General features: G+C 48.0%; 1 protein-coding gene across 1 annotated transcript in view; it reads right to left on the reverse strand.

Annotated features, from left to right (window-relative positions):
- Window positions 1–26365, reverse strand: part of Tmem132d (transmembrane protein 132D) — a 195847-nt gene that overhangs the window by 70788 nt on the left and 98694 nt on the right. The window contains exon 3 of the mRNA XM_074060685.1: window positions 19569–19712. Within this exon, the coding sequence (XP_073916786.1) occupies window positions 19569–19712 (144 nt within the window). The remainder of the gene's footprint in view (window positions 1–19568; window positions 19713–26365) is intronic.

The following is a 26365-nucleotide window of genomic DNA, read 5'->3' on the forward strand; positions in this document are numbered from 1 at the left end:
CTGTGTCTGTGTCACACAATCACCTCTCTGTCCCATCACAGTTGTGACCCGGTAGATTCCAGGAGGAGAAGGAGGTGTGTCCGGGGTGACGGTGGGGCCACTGAGGTGTGTGATTCAGCCTCCGGTCTGGGCTTGTGAGTCACGGAGACCTGAGGTGACCTGAAGCTGAGCCCCGCAGGAGAACATGGAGCTGACTTGCTAAACAAACCCAGCCGAACCCAGGGGGAGTCGTTTCCCAGACTCTCAAGTCCAAACCGACTGATGTGAGCGGGGTCAGTCACCCTGGGCCGAACCTGTTTATGCTTTAAACTTGCGGAGTACTCGCTGAGTTGAACCTGAAGTGGAATGTAGAGATTAGAACTCCTGCAATCTGGAGTCCATCTGCACTACAGCCCAGGAGTGGATGAGGCGGTGACCAGGCCGTGTGCAAAAGCATCTCTGGCTGCCAGAGAAATGAGGACGCCTGTCATCTCCAAGAGCCAGGGTGTGGCACATGGAGAAAAGAATCTCATTCACGTTGAACTCAAAAGGACATCCGAGGACAAAATCCAACACAAGCCAGCTGGCATGCACTAATCCCTGGTTCATTTGTCCACTTAGAAGGTGAGAGCTTGTCGCAGCTGTCCCCAAAGCTGTCAGCACTAGGTAATTTAGTACGTCCAGTGTTCTCAGTCGGCACTTTCCTTAGGAGTGCTCATGTTTAAATCTGTCTATCTGTCTATCTAACCATCTATCATCTATTTTATCATCCATCCATCCATCTTACCTATCAATTATCTACTCAATCATCCATCCATTTTATATATTGATTATCTATCTATATCTATCAGTCCACCATCTTTTTCTTCCTTACCACTGAATTTAGGCAACTCTGCTGGGAGACTTGGAGCGTATAGACCTTCTGATTGGATCCAGAGGCCCTGGGGATATTCTTGTTTTGCGAAGTTATTTCGCTCTGACAACAGGCTGGAAAAACCTCTAAATTGAGTTGCCCAGTCGTGACTCCTCAGACCTGCCTGCAGGGCTCCATTGTTGAGGCAGAGGCGGCCTGAGAGGTTGGGCTCCCCAGACAGCAGCGCTCAGCCGAGTCTGAAATGTGCCCACTCCTGGAAGTGCCTCAGGCTGTTCTATGGGGGGGAGAAGGGTTACTTGAGAGGACACCAATTCTATCTGCTCACCTGTGGAGAGTGCAGAAGCCTAAGGTGGGCAAAAGGTCCAGGGCACATCTCCAGCTTGGGCCCTGCTCCTGCAGGCTGATGGCTGACTCCGCCTGCAGCTTGGCTCCACCTCCCTCTCACCTCTGCAGAGCAGGACTCTGACCTTCGTGGCTTCCAGGCCACTGTCTCCCTGAGCTCTAGGACAAAGGGGTCCACTCACCGTGCGGGGAGCCAAGGGCCCATGCTTCCCTTCCTACTCCTCCCAATCCTGGCCTAAGTCCTTCCTACAGGTGGTCTGTCCTCTGCATCCCACTTTCTGGCCCTCCCCCTGTGTCTACTGGTCCACTAGGAGTCTTCATCTGTGATGGACAGCCTGGGTTAAAACTCAGGCCCATACTCAACCTCTCTATGCCTCAGTTTCCTCACTTGTAATACAGAACCATACTGGGACCAGAAAATACAGTAAGAAAGAGCTCGTGCTCTTGGCATTGCCTGCTAAGCCATGACCGCAACTGAAAACTCACTGTAAAAAGCACAATTTCAATATTTTCAGAAGCATTGAATAATACTAGCATTTTACGATTGTTCAGAATTCGCAAAATTAAAAATAAATTGTCAATATGGTCTAGATACAATCGTGCCACATATCAGAAAAATATGAGGGAAATCATAAAAATATAACATGAGTCCTGCTGATTCAATGGGAACTGGCTGCCTTGGCTCTCCTGCTTCCTCCCTTCCAAGCTCCTCCCTCGCAGGCGAGTGACACCACGTGACTGTTCCAGCAATGGGGTGTGAATGGGGTGTCAGCTCTGGCCATGAAATCCTCATGTGATTTCCAGCTCCACTACTCAGCGGGAGAGGGGTCCCAGGGGCTGCAGAGTCACAGGCTGGGAAGAGCTTGGATCCCTGCATGTCCCCATGGGGGCTCACTTGTCATAGCAGCAAACGTCACCCTGCCAACTGCACCAGGATGAGGGACGCTGCTGCTGAAGAGGCCAAGAAGGAGCCTGGAGATAAGATGACACAGAGAGGCCTGGGCTGGGCATTGTCAGGGGTGTCAGTAATACTGTTCCAGAGCAGGGGAGTCAGTCTGAAATTGTATTACTTAAAAGGTTGCTTAAAAATTGGCACAGGGCCGGCAGCTCAGTGAAGGAGCAAGTAAACAGCAGGAGCCAAACCCTGGGTTTGATCCCAGCACCAAACCCAACAAAACAACAGCAATAAAAAATTAGCACAAGGGCTGTGTGCTGGTAGCTCATGCCTGTAATCCTAGCTGCTCAGGAGGAAGAGATCAAGAGGATCAAGGTTCAAAGCCACTCCGGGCAAAATAGTTCACAAGACCCTATCTCAAAAATACTTCACACAAAAAGAGCTGGTGGGGTGGCTCAAGGTGTAGGCCCTGAGTTTAAGCCCTAGTATTGCAAAAAAAAAAAAATTAGCACAGGTTATCAACCTGTGTCACAATCATTAAAACAAAGCCACTTTATTTTTTTGGCAGTACTGAGGTTTGAACTCAGGGCCTCATGCTTGCTAGGCAGGCGCTCTTAACACTTCAGCCACTCCACTAGCCCAGCACCTGTATTTTTTCTTTTTAATGAACATGTTTTCTTTACATTTTCTGTATACCAACCAGTTTTTAAACTTAGCCTGGTCTTATAAAAAATATCACAGTCGAGCATGCCAGGTATGTGTTATTCCAGTGAACATTAAAATAAATATAAACCCACTAACATGTTCAACACAAATCTGTGAATTACACCTTAGGAAACTTCACATCGGAGTTTCCAGGACATGTGTTGTCTTAAAGTCACACGGTGTGCTGTGATCACCCCCGGGCCTTGGAAAGTCACCACTTTGTTCTTTGTGAGTCTCAATGTCAGGGACAGCTTTCCTCTGAAAGCTGAATTAAATTCAGGTTTCCTCTTCAGTGAGACACTGCTTCGGGGCCCTGGGCCACAGAAAACCACACCCATGGTCTCTGTTCTGTTCTGTGTTTACAAATTCCCACCTAAGTATCAGACACATTGGTGTCTAGCCAGACAGATCTTCCTGGCCATTTGTGGGTGGCCTGGTTTGCCCAGGGTAGAACAGATGGACACTGATGGTCATCAACAGTGTTCCTTTGATTCTCAATAGTGACCCAGTGTGAGACACACACTAAGTCATTTTCTGTCTGTAAGTTGCAGATTGACTGCCTGACTGTACTATTCTCTCGGCACCTGAGACGGGAACGCAGCGTGCCTGTCTGTGGTCTTTTAATGTCACTTATGCTCCTCACCCATCTGCTGCAGAAGTGTTTTGTGAACAGGAACACTGTCCCCAAATCTGCTCAAACCAGGAGGGCGGAGTTATCAGTGAATAATGCTGTGCTGACCCCTGCTCCCTCCTTATCCTCTGTGTATCACTGGTGACAAGCCACAGCTTAACCTTTGTGAAGGCCCACAGCTGCCTTTCTCTCCTGTCCCTGCTGCCCTTTCAGCTTCCACCTCATCGTCTCTTGTGTGCAATTATCTGAGCAGCCTGCCTGGACACCTGGCCCTCTCACAGGTGTCCTCTAAGCTCTGACCAGAGGGACCGGTCAGCAGCACAGATGTGATCATGACCCTCACCAGGACGAAAGTCCTCAACTGTAGGATGGACACAGGCATCTCAGTGTGGCCTGGTCAGTTAGTCCCAACCTACTGATGCAATTTCAATGCCCCCCCCACCCACATACACACACAGTCATCGCACCATGACTTGACAGCTCTTTCAAGAGTTGAAGCTTATTTTTGCCACTGGAATTTGAGCACTGAGATGTTTGTTGGCCAAAAGAATTGGGCCAGTTCTGAGACCAGGGCTTGGACCTCCTTTCCCTTTCTCTTAGGGCTCTGTCTTTGCCTTGTGGACAAGCCTGCACTGTCCTGTTGGAAGAGGGGACTCAGGAGCCCAGCCACTTCTCAACTCAGGCTGCCAAAACAATGTCTGAATGAGGCCACCCTGGATTTGCCAGTGCTGGGCCAGCACCCCAGGGGATGCAGGTTCAGGAAGACGCCCACGGGGCAAGCCAAGACCAGAAGCAGCCCCCAGCTTCCCTGCAGACTTCGTGGTGACATAAATGCATCCTGCTGTGAGCCGTGGGGCTTTGCGATTCTGTTCTGCACTGTTAGCCCAGCAATGCCAGCAACTGGACACCCTGAAGCCCCTCCCCATACACATCTCTAGCCAAGTGGCTCCCAGTGAGGAGCGATTTGGGACTGAAGAGGACAGCTGTCAAGTCTGGTGACGTCTGTTAGTTATCACAACCTTGGTGGGGGTTGCTACTTGCATTTGGACACAAATGCTATCAAACATTCTGTGACAATATATAGAGCAGCCCACGCTCCACCCATCCAAATAAAAACGATCCAGGGCTGGCAGAGTGGCTCAAGTGGTAGAGTGTCTGCTTAACAAGAGTGAAGTCCTGAGTTCAAACCCCAATACTGTCCAAAAAAAGTTTATCCAGATCCAAATGGCAATGAAATTTGTTCTGGAGTCATCCTTTGCCCCTAAATTGTCCTCGTTAGGTTCAGGCATAGGGACACACAGACCTCAGTACACGTTCTCTCTTATGGCTCCATCCTTCTGCCTGGGAAGACCTGCCAGATCTCTCACCAAATTCCATGCGTAATTGATATCACCCTCTGCAGGAAGCCTTCCACTCCTCACCCATCCTGGGGGCATGTACATTGTTTTACAATGGTCATCTCTGTCCCAGTGGTCCTTGGCCTGTTACATGTACTAACAAGTCATTACCAAAGCAGGTAGAGAGATGATGGAGGGAGACTATCTCTAGCCTCCATGAGCTGAACTGGAAGCAAACAGGGTTGTTAGGAACTGAGTGGGGGACCCTGTGCTCACTGGATCGATGACTGAGGCTATAACTGACACAAGCTCTTCCCAGACACCGTTGTCAACACTGAGAGTCCTCCTTGCTTTCCAAGGACTCACAGTGTCATCCAGTTTCAATGGACTTGACACTGTCCACCCCTTGTTGGTCAAAAGTGAGTAGGGCCTGTGCGATAAGAGAGGTTATTTAGAGTCCCCGAATGGCTGATCATTGCTGAAGAAAGTCATGGAGAGGTGACTGTTCAACAAGCCATTGGAAGAGTCCAAAGCAGCCACAGGAACTTTGGAAGTACCCAAACCATGATCCCTGCAAGGTCAGGGACAGGGCACCATCTTTAATCTAAAAGTTTGGGATTCCCCAGACCAACAGAGTACCTGATGCTGTGTTGTGTGTGTTTGTGTAAAACACTATTACAGATAGTATAGGAGGTAAATATACATCTATAAGGGATATATAGAGTGGATATAAGATTGAAATGAGCGTGTATAAAATGTCTGCTTCCCTTCTCTGTGGAGGAAGCTATGCCTATGACTCATATATCTGAGATTATGATAGAAAATGCATATGCAAATAGGATGTGTCTATATGACTAGACACATGCAGTATGAGGTGAGCTGTGTGTACCCCATATTTCCCTCCACAGAGGAAGCTGTACACATGAACTAAATGGCATGACGAGCCGTGTACATGAGTGGGAGATGGGACTTCCCACTTCATCCTGTTTGGAAACTCTCAAGAGCATGGTGTTTTATTCATCCCCGATTCTCCAGCACATCACCAGTGCCTTGTATGTATCGGAAATCCAGTAAACATTTGTTGAATTATATATTTTTACCCACAAGACCTCATAAAGTACATTTTAGCGTGTTTTTCAGTTTAAATTCTCTGTGTCCCTCTGTACCATCTTCTGAACGGGGCTCCAGAGTCACCACCTGGCTCTGTGGGTAGCCCATCTCCAAAAGGACCAAGCTGCTCCCCTCTGCTCTTCCTAGAGCTTCCACCTCCCAAGGCTGGGCCCCCCTGGCTCCTGCTGCCTGGGCCTGCTGGGAAGGCCTGGCCTGAGCCCCTGGACCCCTCCTGGCTGATGTGGTGAGAAACAGTCCTGGGGGGACAAGGCCCCAAAGAGAGATCTGTGTGTAGAATTTGGGGTCTTGCAGACTCCCCCCATCATCTGTAGCCCTGTTCTCCAAAGTGGGGAATCTGTCCATCTGTTGTCTTGCAGACAACTTGACTGTGGTCGCCATCTTGTTCACAGTCCTCATCACACCTCCTAGTCCTTTCTCCCTGTCTCTCTGGATCAAAGAGCTTCCTCAAGGGGAAGATGGCAGAGCTTCTATAAGTCACCCTAAAATTAAAATCAACACTCTGAAGCAGCTCTTGTAAGACAGACGCTTGGAGACCCTGATAGGCCAGTAATGAAAAACACCTTCTTGCATAAGTAAAACCTGCTAATCTAGAGTTGTACACAAATTCTTACCATCATTTTTCCTCAGTTAATTTTGACTCTGTCGTATCAGAGGACAGGAAGGTGCCGCTGGCTGCATGCTAATTTTCCACCTTAATTAATGAGATCTCTGCTGAACAGGAGTTGAATCACAGCAAGTATATCATATGCACAGTTGCACGTTGAGCGTGAGGTGCGAGCTCCTAGCTGCAGGCTACATCTTGACTCCTGATTCGTGATGCCAAACCTGTTCTGATGTTGGATTTGGCTTTCCAAAGAAAAACACACCAGCTCTGCCCACAAGACACAGCGCTTCATATCCTGACTGTGTACTTGCAGGTTTCAAAATGACCCATGGCATATAATACACGCCTAATGCACGCGTCTGTTTTCCCTCTTTGTGCAACAGGGTCGTGGATAGTCTCTATTAGAACTGCCCAGTCAAATAAATACGTTCCATCACAGAAGCAGAGGAGCAGAATCACTCTTACAGGCATATAAGAAGGAAACCTGAGAGGTAGGCCCTGGGTGTGGTAGTACACGTCTGTAATCCCAACTACTGGGGAGGTAGAGACAGGAGGATCAGCAGTTTGAGGCCAGTCTGGGCAGTGGCAGTGAGACCCTGTCTCAAAAACAAAACACGAATAAAGAAGGCTGGGTTTGTAGCTCTGATGGTTCAGTGCCTGCCCAGTGTGTGCAAGGTCCTGGGCTAAATTCCCCCAGTACTGTAAAACAACAACAACAACAATAACAACAACAACAACAAAAAACCAACCAACCAGTCAAACAGAAAAACCCGGAAGGTCTTACACCTGAGTTTGGGCAGTCACCAGGTAATATCCATCAGGAAATCTTTGACTCATAGCATGTGTCTTGTCAGCTACACCTTAGAGAATTTAGCAAATAATACACCCAAAATATAGTTTCCCTAAAGTAGTAGTGTGGGTTAATGAAATCAGTTTAATCAGGAAGACCATGGGAAGAAAATGAAGGTCTGAAAACTCATTAGACATTTATCAAATTTAAAAAAAACCTTGGCCTGCTTCCTCATTCATTCATTCAAAAAAAATCATTCATCAAGCAGGAATACAGAGAGAGGGAGACACACGTCCAGTCTTGAATTCCTCCAGATCCATCGGAGCCACCTGTGACCCACCAGGACCACGATGGTCTAGATGCAATGAAACCACATCTTATCTACGGTCGAAGTCTTGGGAAAGGTAAAATTAACCTAAGAGTGAAAAGCACTCTGGAAAATCTTATACAGATGCTCTTGGCTGCTAAATGACTTTTGTCATTTTGGGCTTTACACAGCAACAGTTCAAAACCCTCACTGCTTGGTCTTGTCACCTACTCAGTAGCTGCCAGAGGAACCCTGAGTCCATGGCTTCTTGCTCCCACTTAAGCTGCCCAAGAATTTCTAATTCACTGACCTGTATTTTCCCTTCAGGGAGAAAACAGAAAATATGGAGGCATCAGGGCCAGGTTCCTTTCCCCTAAGCCAGCCTCTGATCTCCTGTCTACATGAGCAGGACACTGTGTCCCCAGCCCTTCTAACGCTGTCCCTGCTCTTTTCCAGACTGGACTAGCAAAGCCATGTGACACCATCCTAAGCACCATCCATCAGTTCAGCTCCCCAAATTATGCATAGTTTTCCCTGGGCCTGAGGGAGTTCTATCTGCCATCCTTAGAACATTTCTACTTTTTAATGTAAAAGCTGGGAAAATCAACCACTGAGCAGGCACACAGGCATCTTCCCACCCACATAGGGAAACAAGGTTCTCAGTGGTGTCTATCTTCGACTATCGAAAGACAGAGCTTCCCTTCCCATAATCCAAATCCTTCATGTGAGAGCCAACAGGGATGGCCCTTCTCACCCTCTTTCTCTGGAAATTCTCAGATCAGACCCATTCCACAGAAAACATCGGCACACACCGTACAGCAGTGGGCCCTTGGGAGTCAGTAAGAACCAGAGCATCCTTGCCTTCAAGAGGCAGACCCACACACAGATGAGTAAGCAATAGCGTGAGATGTTGGTGGAAACTTTTATGAGGAATCACAAAGCAGAGAAGGAAGCAGAGGCCAGAGGTGGGCTCTGCCATTTAACTGGGGGAAATCTAAGCCAAGGCTGGAGGCAGTGAGAAATGGGGCTGTGTGGGCAGCCCAAGAAGAGGCCTGGAGGCTGGGGCACTAGGGAGGCCAGTGTGGCTGGAGGGGAGGTGCAGGAAATGAGGTCAAGGTAGGAAGGGCCAAGAAGGAGGATGGAGACCGGAAACCTCGTGTGACAGGGGTGGGAAGTCACAGAAGGGCTTTGAGTGGAGAAGTGAGGTGACCCACATTTTAAAAGGATCATTTTGATTCCTGGGTTGAGGACAGGCTTGGGGTAGGGACAAGGTGAAAAGCAGCAGCATCAAGGAGATGCTCTTGGAAAACATCTAACCGGGACCATGCTACAAAGGACTGCTGTGGACATTCTTGAACTCAACAACACAGAAAAAAAGATTACAATCATGACCAAGTTGTTTCCATTGCAGAGACGCAAGGCTAGCTCAACATACACAGATAAAGGACAGGAAGGTAAAACAGGTGTTTTCCAGGGTGGGCAATGGTGGAAGGGGGCGAGCATAAGAAAAGGGTGAATATGGTGAGTATTTCGTATGCATAAGTGAAAATAAAATGATGAAAGCTGTTGAAATTGTTCTAAGAAGTGAGGGGAGGAGGGAGAACAATGGAGTGGGTGAGTCTAATTAAGATATATTGTAAGCACATACATAAATATCACAATGTATCCCTTGTGTAACTATTATATGCTAATAAAATAAATGCAATATACCACAAAACAGAATAAAACACAAAAGTCACATGAGCTTCTCAACAGACGCAGAAAAGCCTTTGACAAAATTCAGCATCCCTTCATGATACAGCCCCGAAGAAACTGAGACTAGAAGGAGTTTTTCTTAACACAGTGCAGGCTATAAACATTCCACTAAACGAAAAAAAACAAATAATTTCCTCTAAAGTCAGGGACAAGACACAGATGTCCACTCCCTACACTCTTACTTAATTCTTGAATTCTTTTTTTTTTCTTTTATTATTCATATGTGCATACAAGGCTTGGGTCATTTCTCCCCCCTGCCCCCACCCCCTCCCTTACCACCCACTCCACCCCCTCCCGCTCCCCCCCTCAATACCCAGCAGAAACTATTTTGCCCTTATCTCTAATTTTGTTGTAGAGAGAGTATAAGCAGTAATAGGAAGGAACAAGGGTTTTGCTGGTTGAGATAAGGATAGCTATACAGGGCATTGACTCACACTGATTTCCTGTGCGTGGGTGTTACCTTCTAGGTTAATTCTTTTTGATCTCACCTTTTCTCTAGTTCCTGTTATTCAAAGCAATAGGGCAGGAGAAAGAAATAAAAGGGATAAAATGGGTAAGGAAGAAATCATATCATTCCTAGTTGCAGAAAAGATGATAAAGACCCCACCAGAACTCTTCCAGTTCGCTTCCAACAAAGTAGCCAGATTACAAACTCACCATACAAAATCAGTAGCCTTTCTACTCACCAAAACCAAACTTGCTGAGAAAGAACTCAGGAAATAGTGCCACTTACATATAATAGCCTCAAAAACTAAATAAAGTAGCCGGCTGCAGGTGGCTCCCGCCTGTCATCCTGGCTACTGAGGAGGCAGAGATCAGGAGGATCGCACTTCGAAGCCAGCCCCAGGCAAATAGCTCTGAGGGACCCAATCTCAAAAATACCAAACTAGGAAGCACAAAGGCCTTAGTTTAAACCTCAGTACCACCAAAAACAAACAATCAAATAAATACATAAATACATAAACTACCTGGTAATAAACTTAACTAAGGACATAAAAATCCTCTACAGTGAAAACTATAAAACATTGAAGATAAGGAACAAGGTACAATAGAAAGACCTCTTGTGTCTTTGATTAACAGAACTAATATTTGTGACAATGACTACATTGCTGAAAGCCATCTGTACATTCAATGTATTGCCCATCAAGGTCCCAATGTCATTCTTTACAAAAAAAGAAAAAGAAATCTTAAAATTCATATGGAAGTACAAAAGTCCCAAATAGTCAAAGCAACTTTGAGCAAAAAGGGCATTGTTTGAGGTATCACAACACCTGACTTCAAATTACACGGCAAAGCCATAGTTTTGTTCTTTAAACCAGCATGGCACAAAATAGACATGTAGGCCAATGGAACAGAAGAGAGACCAAGAAGTAAACAGCCCTCTGATCATTGGCAAAGGACCCAAAAATGTACGCTGGAGAAAAGACAGCCTCTTCAACAAATGGTGTTGGGAAAACTGGATTTCTGCATGTCGAAATCTGAAACCCGGTCCCTGTCTCTCACCCTGTACAAAAGTCAGTTCAAGATGGATCGAAGACCTTCATGTAAGAACTGAAACTTTGAAACTACTGCAGGAAAACACGGAGAAAACACCTGAAGATACAGTCATAAGCAGGGACTTTCTGCAGAGGACCCCAACAACTCATGAAATAGGGCCAGAATTGACAAACGGGACCGCGTCACACGCAAAAGCTTCTGCACGGCCAAGGACACAATTACAGGAATAAAAAGAAGACATCTTATGGAATGGGAGAAATCTTTGCCAGCTATTCATCTGACAAGGGATTAACATCGGCCACACAGAAAGAGCTCAAAAAATTAAACACCCACAGAAAATAATCCAGTTAACAATCATGAGCAAGTGAATTGAAGTACAAATGGGGAGTAAATACACGAAGAAACACTCGCCATCCTTGGCCAGAAAGGAAATGCAAATCAAAATGACACTAAAGTTCCATGTCACCCACTCACGCTGGCAATCATCAAGAATGCAAATGCCGTGAGGATCCCAGGGAGAAAGAAACCCTCATACACCGCGGGTGGGAATGCAAGCTAGTGTAGCCACCATGGAATGAGGGATGGAGGTTCCTCAAAAAACTAAAAATAGACCTTCTGTGGGTTCTTGCTGTACGGGATGTACCCAAAGGAGTGTAAGTCAGCATACAACAGAGACACCTGCACACCCATGGTTACAGCAGCGTCGGTCAAAACAGCCCAGGTGCCCATCAACTGATGAAAGAATAAAGAAAATATGGTCTACACACAATAGAGTCCCACTCAGTCATAAGTAAGAATGAGATTATGCCATTTGCAGGAAAATGGGTAGAATTCCCCAATTCTATGTCATATGTTAAGTCAGATAAGCAAGCTCAGAAAGCCAGACACTGCATGTTTACTCATGCACAGAATGTAAAGGGGAAACCGAGGGAAGGAAGCAGCAGGAGGGGGAGAGGAAAGGGTCAATGTGATCAAAGTACATCATATGCATGTATGAAAATAGCATAATCAAACCCATTAAATTTCTAAGATTATAAACATAACAGGAAGTGGGAGGGGGTTAAGGAAAAGCGATAGAGGGGGTCAATTTAATCAAAGTAAATTATACACACGTATGGAAATATCACAATGAGACCTCTTTGTGCAATTCTCATATGCTAAAAATTTATAAAGGAAATTAGCTGATGGGAAGAATATGGGTAAAGGCATTTTCCTACTTAGAAGTGAGTTGACAAGTGACAGAACTGACTGACGGATTTGTTTTGGGAAGCAATGAAGAATCCAAACTTGTCACAACATTCATATCCACTTCATAAAGCAAGAAACTGAGGAACACTGAGCTTGAGCATCTCACCCTGGTTCATTCTGATTATAAACACCAGCACCTGGGTTTCAGCTGGACCCAGGAGCCCCTCAGAGGCACCTTTTTCTTTGCACCTTGCAGTGGTGAGATCGGATGCAGCAGCAGCTACACCTTGGGATGGGCACGAGCTCCTAAGCAGACTGTAGTCCCCACCACTCCCTAATGTCTTCACACAGTGATGCTCTCCTAGCTTTGATCCTCTTTTGAGCTTGAGATCTCTGGTTGAAATCTTCTTCAGGACCCTTTACATAAACTCTGCCTAGGTGGGGATGGCATGGGAAGCTTCATGTTGCCTTTCTAGGTCTAAGATTGCAAAGAGGTGTCATCTCATAGGCTCTCAAGAGGCAGGGTTGGGAAGGAGTCAGACCCATGTCTGAGCGGTATAGAAAGATGCTTCATACTTGACAGGTGATGTCTGCCATATGTTCTAGCCTCATCCAGAACACAGGGCGATGTTGGTCCATCTGATCACTTTATCATGTTTTCCAGGTTTTTACATTTCCCCAGCCCATGAAATCTCTACTTAGGCTAATTTTGACTGTCAAGGACCAAAAAGAAATGATCTGACAAAACTTCCCAGGACATGATGCATATAATCTCACTTAGAGCTGACTTCAACCAAGGACTGCGGAGAGAGGTTGAAGCTTAATTCAAGTCTTGCTGGGAGGATCGCCAGCACGGTGGACCAGTTCCCTTTGGCCCTGGGAGGACTTTCTCAGTGTGTCACACAGCTGGTCAGCCATGGAGGACAAGTCCATCAGAGTCCTTGAGCTGGGACTCGAAACTTCATCCACGAAGAAGTCGGTAGTACTTTTGTCTGTGGGTCCCTGTGATTTCTCGTTTCGCTACTCTGTTCTGCTTATGGAAACATGGCCCCCGACAATGGTGAAAAGGAATGGAATTGGCTGTGATCCAATACAAATGTATTCATGGATATTGAGGTTGACATTTTCGGCCATTTTCACATCAACTCTATTATTGTGACACCAGAGACAACAGTAAGAGATGTCTGTGCCAATTTGAAGCCCACAGCAGGCACAGTTGGCTAACACTGTTCTAGAAGGTGTGTGGTAGAGGCAGAGAGAGGCGTCTCTGATGATGTGTGTGCCTCAGTTTCCTCGGATGAAAACAAGGATAAAGGTCACAACTATTTCCCGGGGTTGTTGCAAGGATAAAGTAGTAAATGCTTACCGGTCATGATGTAAGCATCCAACAAAAGTTTAAAGGTTACTATTTATGTTCTCTTTGTTGCTCTAACACCTTACTGCCCTTTAGTCTGCACCAGATGTCAAATAGACAATTGACAGCTCTGAAATTGCACAATAGCCTTAGAAACTCCTAGGTGGACACAGAGGAAGAGAAATTTAAATGACAAGCCTTGAGTGAGGAGAAATGAATTTTGGAGAAACAATACAATTTAGTCCCAATTGAGCAATAAAAATTCAGTTCTGGGAAATGGACCTCTCTGTTTGGTGTCTGTGGTTAAAAACTCACCATATGCCAATGCCTTTGCAAGTTCATGTGACACAGCTCAGGTTTTCTTCTCCCATCCCTGAACCTTGACCATACGCTGGTGCATCCCTGTACCCAGCAGGTGGTCCCCACTCTGAGCCTCAGGTGCCACCCCAATAATGGAGGCATATTTTAAAAGCCACCACTCTCTGCCTACATGATGGATGGAGGAAAGTGTTTCGGGAGAGTCCGGGCTGATCCATTACCCACACTTATAAAAGAGTGTGGGAGACACTCATTCATGGAATACGGGGCACAGCTTGGACATCAGCCTGCCAGGCATCACATTCATGCACAGAGGGCGACAGTTACTCCATCAGTTTCCATGACACATGGGGTTTTCAGGGGAAGCAAATCCCCACGCTACCCCCTTCCTAGGCTGCATAGTTAAGGTGGCAGTAGGTGAGGACAGAGATGATGAGGGTGCAGCACCTGCAGACCCAGGTGAGAGAGAAGACAGTAATTAGGACTGTCCCTCCTGGGGACAGTGTGGCTGCTTGGGGATGGAAGTCCGGCTGGATTTCCGAAAGAGAAGCACACATCTTGATGGCTCCCTGCACTCCCCTCTCCAGGAGCAAAGTTGCCGTGAAGAAGAGCAGACTTTTCCAGTGCAACACCACAGCACCTGCCAGGGATGCAGAGCTGAGCTCAGGAGGACATCTGTGCATCCCCACTCTTCTCTTCCTCCCAGGTGACTATGCGCTGCTTACCTGTCATGCTTCCGCCCCCAACGTGACACTTGTCCTCGTGGTTGTTTGCTGCTCTCACAAGGAAACAGTGTCTGTGTGGATCAGCCTGGGAGAATGTGACAAGATTCATTATGGTTTCCAGCTGGTGTGTTCTTGGGGTGAGGAAGCCAGTGGTTTCTGAGATGCTGAGTGGTTCCAAGACTGACCAAGCATGCTTGCTGCACTCAGCTGTGGTCTGGGGTGGGGACACTAAACTCTCTTTTCTGCCATCAGTGGGCATTTCTGAGATGGGCGGTCCACACTGAGCTGTTTTCATTGTTTCTAGGATGTGGCGATGAACACTTGAGCCCGTGAGTGAAAAATCAACACCAACCAAAACTGCAGACTTTCCAGGAGTAACACTTGAGCCCTGTCAGTCTTCCTGAGTGTGTCAGAGACAGCGGGACTCACAGGAGAGTAGTCATCATGCCATGTTGTTTGTGGGTTTAAGATTTCCAAAACCCGAGCCATCTCCTCTAAGTGACAATAGGGTACATGCTACTTTCTGGTCCAGTAGCACACAGACCTGTCCTGGGGACCCCTCCCCAAATGCCTCATGGAGTTCAGGTGCTTTGAGAGGACATAGGTTTGTGACAGTCCATATGGTCAGGGAGTCCCTGGGCTGAAGAATAGGAGGTGACTGGAATAGGTCCTATCAGGATATATATACCAGGATTTATATTGGAATGTCAAAGAAGGTTTTCTTTTTGATTGGATTTGAGCCAGTTCTGAAACGATAACCTCTATGAGAATGAAATGCATAAAGAAGAAAGAGTGTGCAAATGTAGGAGGGGAGGAGAGAGGGAGGGAGGGAGGGCGGGAGAGAGGATGTGTATCCAAGGCATCTCTGGTGATGGATTTTGAGGATCTGACTAAAATCCCCTTAAACAGCCCCAACTCTGAACTGTTCAATCATCTGAACAACATTCCTTCTTAACTTCAGATGACATGGATGGGATTTTCTGTTATTTCCAGTCCCAAGACTCACACTAGATGTTACCGCTAACATCCAGAATACCATTGGGATCTGTTGCCTTCTGAAGCAACAACAAAAAAACCAAGCAACCTTGGGGACAAAAGAACACACTTCTGAGTAATTTCCCATGCAGTATGAATGAGTTTTCTGGTGATTTCCTGAGGAAAGGTTTTGATAAGCTTGACAGAGACCCCTGGAGTTTACTGGGCCTCTGGCTGAGGATGGAAGAAAAGGGACAAAGATAAAGATACTGAGGTTTTAAAGGGAACTTGTTCCTGTCCAGAGGTTTCCGGGATCCTGCACAGCACTTGTGGGCTGATGCTCCTTCAAGGATCCTTTGACTTTCATCCTCAAGGACCTCCAAGTGACACCAAAGAACCATGGGTTCCAGGTGACAGTCACCATCTGCGATCCGTAGAGTGGGGCAATGACACAATGACAGCTGTGGAGGCTGTGGGTTTCAGTTTTAAGTCCTACATCAGCTGTCAGACCTGTTGACTGATGCAAAACAGAAAACTGTGGATTTTCCATTTTCCCTTGCATCCTCTGAGGATGACTGTGAGGGTGACTCTGGCGGTGGTACCATGAAGAACAAAGGGAGAGGAGGCCCCTTCCTTCTCCAGAGTTCCTGCCAAAGTCTCAAGGCTGCATCTCAGGGTGCTGCACCTAGCTCTGAGCCAATGGCCATGGTCCAGGAGGATGCAGTGCAATGACTGGCCACCTTGAGTCATGTGGCCACTGCTGCAGGCTGGGGATAAGGTCACAGGTGACATCCTCCATGACTTTCCTTGTGCTTTGCCCTTTCCCCGTCATGCTTTTTCCTACCCCACCTATCCCGCAGATTGGACACAGATTCTCCCTTCCTGTCTTAGTTCAAGCATCTCCTGTGAGGAGACTTCTGTGACTTCCCTGTGTGTTTCCTGTTCATGACTACAGATGGCCAGGCTCACGTTCTTTAGTTAGGATTTTGACTTCCTGATGGTGTAGAAGCAATGCAAGTTCAGTAGGAATCATGCTTTGAATTTTAGATTTTTATTCTTTTCCTGGACTAGTGTAATAAGACACTTTCTTAAGATATTGGGGGCATAGCAGTGGGCAGAAGATCCCATCAGCAGTCTCAAGTGGACTGTTAAGTACTGCTAAAGAACCTAAACGCACCCTTTTAATGGTCTTTTCCCCTTTAAATAAGCTAAGGCATTGGGGGTCAGGCAATTTGACTCTCTAATTGATATCAATTAGACTTTTCCCTGGTGCTGTGATTGGTGCAAACATGGACCCTCATTTGCATAAAGGTCTGCTGTGATTGGTGCACATGCCCTTGCCACACCCCCTTCCTGGCTAGCTAAGCAGGCAGTTTGGCTCACTTCCTGATCTGCAGGAAGACCCTCCTGTGCTGGTCCCTGGTGTGGCAATATTAGGTCCAATAAAAGGCTGGAAAGAGTGGGATGTGCTTGCTTATCTTGATCTTTAGCATCAGTACAGCAGACTGAGCTTGGCACCGATAACAGGAGATGGTGGGAGGGGCAGTTGTGGTGAGCACATCAGCAGTAGCAGTGAAGGGGTGACCTGGGGCAGAAACAAGGGGGAGCAGAGGCTACAGGGACACCGAGGGATGGTGGAAGCAGAAAGAAGGTGAGAGAGGGGTGTGCGGGGTCACTGCTGAAGAAAGTTAGATGTCTGTGAAGAGCCAGAGATGACAAGCAGTGGGTGAAGAGCCAGAGATGACAAGCAGTGGGCCCTGGTCACTGGGAGAGTTCTAGGGAGCTGCCAACTGTTAAATGTCAAGGGTCCCAGATATTCTAGACCCAAGAGCTGTAACTCAAGTCACTGTAGGAGTTGAGGCCCATTCGGGAGCTGTAACACTACAGGTGCTGCCTGCTGCCGCCCACTGCTGCTGGAAGTCCAGGATTACAACAGCTGCCAAGTGCTAGGCTGCCGGTTAAAGCCCAGAGCAAAGAGCCTCCAACCTGAGTGTCCAGAGCCATAAGTCTCTGCCTGCTAAAGTCAAAAGCAATGGCCTAGCTTTCAGGGCTTGGAGCTGTGAGCCTCTGACTCTGCCAGTCCAGCCCCTAGGCCTTGATTACTCAAGAGCTCACGACCGCCAGCCCCAGAAGAGCTCCTCCTGGCCTACTCATGGTTCCTACCTGGATAGAGCAGAAGGACACTGGGTAGCTGTTGGTGACATGGGTTTGTCAGGAGGTGACTTCATTGTTAGTGGAGGAGCATCTGTGTGTTAGTCATTCAATCATCCACAAATGTTTGTTGAGCAACCTACTAGTAAGTGGTGGGGGTGCAGCAGTGAAGACAGTGAGCCCAAAGACCCTGCCTCCTGGAGCATGCAGTCCTGCCAGGGCAGTCAGTCGGTGAATAGCCCAAATAAAAAATACACTCAGTACACGTATGAATAAGTAAGTGTAAGATATGCCCGACATATATGTTTGTATACACACACACACATGACACACACAAATATATATACAAATATATGCATTTGGATCAAAATTAAGCAGGGGTGGAGAAGGCAGTGTCTGACTATCCGTGAAGAGTTCACAAATGGTTGCTCAGGAAAGGCTGCCATGCAAGACAAAGTGAGGGAGAGACAGAAGCAGAGGCAGGGGAGGTGTGCCTGGCCTCCTAGACTCCAGCGTGGCTGGAACGAGAGAGTGAGAGGGGGCGTCACAAGAGCGGGGTCCAGTGTGAGCAGCCTGGGCCAACTCTGCCATCCTTGCAAACAACCCCTCTCCTTGCAGCAGGAAGGGAAGCCAGCATCTGCCTCTCAACAGAAGAGAGACACGGCAGATTTTCTCTGTCACCCTGGCTGCTGCATTGATGACAGGTGGGAGCGAGCAGGCTCGAGGTCAAGGCTGGGCATGGGAACCCACAGAAGGCCAACTCTCGGGCTAGGAGAGCTCTGTGTCCTGGGCTGGGGTGGTGGCAGGTCACGGAGCACAAGTGTTGGATCGGGGTGTATTGGGACAGCATCACCAACGGGATTTGCAGAAGAACTGGATGTGGGGGAGAGAGAAGAAATCTAAGAGGAGCCAAGATATGGGCCTGAGCAACTGAAGGAGATGCCATGTGTTATCGTGAAGAAGATTCTGGAACACGTAGGTTGGAGTGGCAGATGATGCAATGTACCACACAGCCTTGTCGCTTTCCTACCCCTCTGCCGTCTCTCTGGGCTCCTTAAGGACAGCGATTGTGCCCAGGCTTTTGTGGCCCTAGCACTTGGCGAGGATTCAATTTCTGTTTGTTTTGACTACGCAGCAGAACCACTCCCTGGCAGTTGCCTTCTGAGCAGGGAGGTAAAAGCAAATCCTGTCCAGAAGGAGCTGCGGGCTGGGATGTGCCTGCTACGGGGACAGGTGAGAAGGGAGGGGCAGGCACCTCTGGGTACTTTGCTCCTCACCCTGGTGTTGCTGGAAAGTGCGGCCCAAGGAGGTACCATGGCATTTGTCCTCAAGGCTTCAGCTCTGGGGTGGATGGCATCAGATGCTCACATCTATTTTTCTCCTGCCACCTGGAAGCCTGTTGCAAGGTGCTGGCAGAGCCTGGCTGGAGTCCCTGGCTTTACATTTCTCCCAGCATGCATTTGTTTTGAATCATTTTTGCGTTCAGTTTGAAAAGAGGAGGCTGGGACTGGGGAAGGAAAGAGCCAAGGGAGGTAAAAGGAGGGATGGAGCAGCTCTGTGGAATTGTGGATGCCAGGAAGGAGAACGGAGAAGAGTTCTACCCAGGCCGGTTTTGTAGATCAAAGCTGGGTGCAACTGTGTCTTTTAGACCTCAATGACTTCATACAAATACTTTGGCTAGAAACTCATCCCCCAGTGTGCTGCCTGTACATCTGTTAAGGTCCCACCTTTCCCTGCTGCCTGTTTGCAGCCTGGTGGCGAGGTGGAGAGTGACCTCCATCAAGGTCATAGTCCCTGTAACCCCCTGCCGTCCCTTAGGGGCTGGGAAGATGCCAAAGGCACGTGGCATATGCGGAAGGTCCAGAGAAAGCTTCACAACCCAGGGGACTGGAAGATTCTTGTGACTTAAGCAGCAGAATAACCAGAATGAAACAATAGGGACCTGGGGGACCCCAGTCCCAGCTGGGTGTGATGGCTGGTGTCTGTGGGGGTGGGGAGCTGTAGACTTGCCTTTACCACGTCTTCATCAGAGGACCTGCACTCCACAGCCTCCAGCAACCCTGTCACCGCGCCGTCCTCCTCCACTGAGACCACCTTCACTGGAACGGCCACTGTCTTCCCAGTGAGGATGGCGGTGTTCATGATCTCTGCCTCCTGGAAGACCAAACACACTTTGCATCACTTCCCTCCTGAAGTGAGCCCTCCCCCTTGGATGTGCAGCCACCTTTCCCAGCCTCCTTGCAGATACCCCAGCCTTTTACCCAGGCTCAGAAAGCCAGGCTCTCAAGGCCCACCAGGGGCCATGGCAGCCAAGAGGTCATTTTATGCCATTGCCTGGGTTTCTCTGACAAATTCCTAATTCATACTGTGTTTGGCACAGGCTTGTGCAGGCCCTTACTGTGTGCCGGGAACATTTTAAGGGCTTCACAGACACTGATGCAGTGATTTGCACAGCTCCCAGATAAGAGAGGCATTATTCTATCTCTTTTATAGATGGCACAGAGAAGTTTTGTACTTTGCCCAAGGTTACAAAGCTAGGAAGGAAGAAGGGTGTGATTTGTATGGAGGGATCTTGGCTCCCAGGTTCATGTGTTACTGACTCAGTTATGTCTGAACTTATACACAAGGGCTGGGGATACAGCTCAGTGGTGGATGCTTGCCTCACACGCACGAGGCCCTGGGTTTGATCCCCAGCACTGCAAGAACAAAATCCACTCAAAGCTTGTCCACAGTTATACACAGTGATTCCAACTTAAGCATTCAATGATTGGCCAGGGGCAAGAGGTAAGGAAAGGAGCTTCTGTTAGTGAAACCTCACAGACTGTGTGGGAGACAACTAGGAGGTACACCACAGCGTCTCGCTGTCAGCTCTTGCGCTGGCTTTCTCTCATTTCCCACCACTTCCCAGACTCCGATCGGATCTGGGTCTTGACACGTGTCTGGAGTGCTGGTACTTGTGACACTGCCACAGCCTCGCGGATGTGACACATAGGTGGACTGCACACACTCACTCACATAAGCATGCATTTTGCCACCGAATTCACCCTCTACAAATCAGGTGTGCCCTGAGGGATGCCCAGGTGGGTCCCAGTCTGTCCTCACTTATTGTGAAGTGTTCTTGTGGGGTGTGAAAGGGTGGTAGCCTAGAGCGTCCAGGGGCCCAGTTTTCAGATGGAGCCAACTATTCCAAGAACTAAGAAGTAGTCCTCATTCTTCTTCACAGTGAGTCTCCTTTATCACAGAAAGATCGGAGTTCCAACAGCCACCTCCCCGAGGTCTCTGCATAGTCACAGCTTCCAAGTCCCTGGCTCAGGCATGGAACTTGCTTCATCATTTGCCAAGTGTCCCTAAGGCCTTTCACCAACACAGCCACACTGTGTTTATTCTGTGCCGTCTGCACCTGCCTGGCCTCCGCTGGATAGAATGATGGCACAAAGTCTGCATAGGTTCTAGGGCTGGTCGGGTGGTCCCTGACTCAGCTGTCACTTTCCTGTAGCCATCCCTTGTAGAGAGAGGCTTGACAGAGTCTTGTGAGTTTGATATAGATGTGAAATCTACAATGCCCGTGAGTCGCATGTCTGCAGACAGAACGGAAGCTTATCGTCGGACAATGACGTCACCACTTTTCTTACAGGAATTATGCTTGTACTCTTCTTCCACAGGATGCAGTGCCTTGTATGCTGAGCTCATTTGCCTTTGGATGAGGTCACACACACACACACACACACACACACACACACACACACACAATGAATATACGTTTACCATTCTAAAAGACAGGACTCCCCTTGGGAACAGCACTGAGTTTCGAAGCCCATGAGGCAACTGGATGTCCTCAGGCCTCTCAGTGTCTCGTCACCTGTGCACTTTTTGCTTTTTAGGAAGTTCCTAACTTCATTTTATTGCGTTTTGGGTAAAAATATAGTTAAAAAAAATTGCAGTTACAACATTCAAATAGTATGCTGTTCCCTGCTGCCCCCGGGAAGGAAGAAGTCCAGGCATAGTTTTCTGCTCTAGAGGGAAGGATGAAAAGAGACGAGTTGTGTTTTGGAACAGAATGGAAAGTGCTCCAACTTGGTGGCCCACACTGCACTGGCTTGTCATAAAGGAGTGAAACAGCTGGGGGAGCGGAGTCTTGCCTTTGACTCCAGGCTCAGGAAAATCACTACCACAGTAGGAAAGGAGAGAGAATCGCTCCTCCTTTTTGGGAATCAAAAGGCTTCTATGCGAGTTGACATGATGAAAGATGGCGCCAGGAATAACCAGGGAGAGCCGTAAGCCGAGTGTCTGAGATGCCTTCGCCCCCCGCGCACAGGGCCTCCATGGGCATTCGTGGCTGTACTTCCTGGCACAGTCTCTCGCCAATTCTCCCGTGCGTTTCCAGTTTGACATCAAGAAGTTTCTCTCTTGCACAGTGCTTCTTTATCCCCAGAGGTGGACGGTATGCAGACGACTCACAGAAGTCTTCAGAGGAGGGGAGGACATAGGTGACTCTTGTTCAGTGGTAGCACACGGCACAGCCTTAGCTGTGGCTGAGTCATGACCTACAGGGTAGTGGGCTCTGATGCTAGAACCCCGTAAGACTCTCAGAAGTTCAACTATCTTTCTTGTTGCCGTGGGGCCACCTTAGCACAGATCCCCAGAGACTGGGAATCAAAGGCACAGATCCACACTGTGTCCCCGATACCAGCCAATGCCATCTTTACTGTCTCATCCCCCTCCACCTGTCCTGCTTCCTGGATGTCCTGTGCACACTGTCAGGACATCCTGGGGCTCTGGCCACATCACTCTGGGCTCCTGAGAGGCTAGGAGGAGGAAGAGAGGCAGAGAAGAGGCTGGATGTGGCCTTGAGAACAGGTCTGGCCACTGAAGTGAGGCCACAGACACTTTTCATGGGGTCTAACCTATAATTATCCATTGAAGGGAAAGCTGTCTCCATTTTGTTGGAGCAATGTGGCCCATGTCTTCTGTGGGTCCCCTTGGAACTAGATCATGGCACAAAGACTCAAGACAATTCACTTGGAAGGGTCAGTCACCATGGTGGGTGCCGGTGCTCAGTCCTGCAGGGATTTACACACGATGAGACCGAGCATGTACTCCCTGTGCGCGTGAATGTATGTACGCGTCAAGATAGAAGTTGTTATGGTGATCTCCTGCAGGGAAGTTAAAAACACACAACTGTAAATAATCCTATTGAAGGCTGAGTCTGGGGGAACTGAGGTATTTATACACCAGCTCCTGGAGTGGCTGCCAGGTGCACTGGTCCCCACTCCCAGCCTATTGTGGGTGCAGCTTACGTCTCCCAGTTTAGCTCCTGGCACAGGTGACACTGGGGACCAGGCTGAAGCTCTCTGCCATGGCACCGTATAGGGGGACATGCAGGACACTGACAGACTGGAGCTTGTCACACACACAGAGGTCTGTTGGGATGGAACCAGAGTTACAGTGTGTGTTCAGTTCTAATTTCCTCATGCTGCTAGTATTCAGACTCTGCTTTAAGTATCACCAGCCATTTTTTTCATGCTCACTCTTAAAATCAATTTTAAGTCACTGAAGAAAAAATAGTAGAGAGAAACATTACGTTGAAGGGAAAGCTTTTTTAAAATTATATTCCACAGCTTTTGCTATGTTGCATTTCCATTTTAATTTGTTTCAAGGAAATTTTTATGTGCGTATAATAATTGTACAGGAGGATACATTGTGACATTTACATATGTGCTACAATGTGTCTTAATTAGACTTAACCCCCCCATCCTTCTCTCCAGGGACATTGCAAAGCCTGCAATACTTTGGATCTTAAATGTCTCCCAAAGGTCCATGTGTTGAATTTTTGGTCCCCAGCACCGCGCTTATGGAAGGTGGTGGAACTTTTAAGAGGTGGGGGCTGGTGGGAGGTGCTTACATCACCAGGGAATGTGCCTTTGAAGAGGACAATGGGACCCCAGTCTCTTTCTCTTTTTGCTTCCTGGTCATGAGGTGAACAGCTTTACTGCTCTAGCCACGAGGTGCTGCCTCACCACAGGTCCAAAACAATGGGACCAATTGACCAATGGTTGACCCTACAAATCCATGAACCTCCGTAACTGGAAACTTTCCTCTTTGTAAGGTGATTATCTCAGGTATTTTGGATGTGAAAGTTGACTGACAGTGTGTCACAGACGGTCCTTTGCCTCCCAGTATCCATTCTGCTTTGTCCCTTCTTCATACTGTATCTGGAACATGCCCAGATCAAATGACAACATCTTTTGGCAGCTCTCTGTCTGTGACCTGGTCCTGGTTCCTGAGGTATAATTGGAAGTTACTTAATGAAGATACCAGAAAAGTTTGTTAAAACACAAATGAACAATAACAACAAAACAATTCTGTAGGTCATCTTGCCTGATGCAATGCATAGGTAATGCTGGGCTTGTGACCCGCAGGCTCAGGTGTGGGATGAAACCACTGGGTTTCAGCACAGAGCAGTGGCAAAGAACCAGGGGTCGCTCCTTGCATTTCCTGGGTTTGAGTCCTGCCTTTGACACCACCTATGGGTATCAATGAGTAAGCGACTGAATTCTGATTCCCTCCAGCTTCCACACGAAGGGCAGATTTATGTGAACTAAAATTTGTAGTGTTTAGAAGCACTGACACCTGCATAAGCTGCTCTGATCTTTGATATAAATCAGTGAGAACCATGGCTGGTGGGTGGAGTATAAGATTCTTTTCCACCTGGAACCTCAGAATGTGACTTTGTTTGGAAACTGGGTCTTAGTGGAGGTAATTAGTTAAGCTGAGGTCTCACAGGAGTGAAGTGTGTCCTGAGCCTATGTCGGGAGGCCTTTTAATAAGGGGAAAAAATGATAGACATCCAGGGAAAGGAGCCATGTGAGGGTGGAGCCAAGAGCGGAGTGATTCGGCTCCAAACTGAGGAGTGTCATGGATGTATTCGGTCAGCAGAAGCTGGAAGAAACAGGATCATCGTCCTCTCAGAGCCGTCAGAGGGCTGGCCCCTGTAGACACCTGGATTTCACTCTGGCCACCAGAACTGGGCGGGGATTCATTAAACCACCAAGTTCATGGTGCTTTGTTTTAGCAGCTCTAAGAAATTAATACAGTGTCTGGGCAGAAATGGGAAAGGTCCTGGATGTTGGATGTGTTGCCATGCTGACTCTGAATTTCTACTTCCAAACTCCTTCGCAGAAAGAATATTAAGATTACTCATTTCGACCATTGTGTTTTGCATTCAATTACTCGTAGATAATTCCAGCCTCACAGTCATCATTCTCCTGCTGACATGAGTGAGTTAAATTGTTTAATTATTCCAAATAGGAAAATACACTAGCTTTTTCTTTCTTTTCTTTCTTGTCTCAAGCATTATCACAGTTACTTTGGGGATCACTTGCCATTTTAAGATGTGGTTCTGAAATACATTAAAATAGATAAATAAGGGTAGAAGAGATAAAAATAAATGTAGTTTGGGCTGCTTCCTCTCTGCACAAGCATATCAGAGGCAGCCTGAGAGCCCCACATTGAGGAAAGGCGGAAGGGGGCAGCCATCCCACAGAGCAAATGGTTCAGCACTGGCTGGACAGCCCAGCTTCCCTTGATGGGGAAAGTCAGCTCTGGATCAGCATTACCAGAAGCCGGAGGCTCCTCCAAGCCCGCCAGCTCTGATCCGGCAGCCTGGACCTCCATGCGTGTCTCTGCACCACGGAAGTCTGCAGGAGACATATCTGGGGATGGTGTTTTGAAGAGAGAGACATAGAGCTACCAGGTTTGATAAGCTCCTGTTCCTGGGAACAGAGACAGAGATTTTCTGATGGGGTTGTGAACAGGGACCTGGAGAGAGGGTCGTGCCTTGCTACAGACTGAGATAAATTCCCCCAAACCTTTATCAAAGGAAAGTGATTCTCCCCTCTTTCTGTGTAGCAGGACATCAGGTTGCCTCGGGAAGCTGCCCCTTTTCTGCACCAGGCTTTCAGGATGGGACAAATGTCTGTCACCTGGCCAGGTAGACAGGAGGCTCTGAGGCTGTGACAAGCAGACTTTTCCTGATATTTGGATTTCGCTCCAGGGGAGTGAAGCATGAACCCAGGGGCTGGATCCCATTTGCCCTCACTTGGGACACTTGGAATTCTGTGCCTTGTCCTGTGGTCAGTGGCTCCAGCGGTGTTGTCCTGGTTCCAGCCATTCCTGAGGACTGCTTGTCTGGCTTCCTCTTCATCCCCAGAGAGAGCCTTCCTTTTTTTCAATAAATGAGTTTTCAAAACTTGAGCAGACTCAGCGTCTTTTGTTTACAAAGTACTGTGGTGAGTAAGGCTGACCGGAAGGATTATAGATGAAGGCCATTGCTTTATAGCTTTCTTCGCTCATTGAGATGCAGCTGGTACATAGCCATAACCAGGATTGATCTCGGGTCCCTCAACAGCTCTCACTCTTACTGGTGAGTGTGAGAGTTAAATGTTGTGTTTATCCTTCCTCAGCACGTATGCAAGATCCCACAGTGAAGCCCGGGACTCGGCTGGGGTGCAGTGAGGGAGGGAGTGAGCAGTGGGGGCAGGGATGGAGGAAGCCAAGGTCACGGCCAGGGTGAGTGACAACTGTGGCCGAGGAGAACTCGGTTCTGCGGGAGCCTCCCCTCCTGGAACTGTCTTATGATGGCTGTGAGCCTGTGCTCCTGGGTTGCATGTCCCCTCAGGTGTGCAAACTCCAAGCTCAGTTACAGGACCCTGTGATGTCAGGGAAGCTCTGGAGCAGAATCTGGGAAGTTTTCTGGAGTGATCTGAGGTGGGAACAGGTGAGGAAAGGACAAGTCCCACTCAGATGGC

Source organism: Castor canadensis, chromosome 18, assembly GCF_047511655.1.
Source record: "Castor canadensis chromosome 18, mCasCan1.hap1v2, whole genome shotgun sequence".
NCBI classification, from domain to species: domain Eukaryota; kingdom Metazoa; phylum Chordata; class Mammalia; order Rodentia; family Castoridae; genus Castor; species Castor canadensis.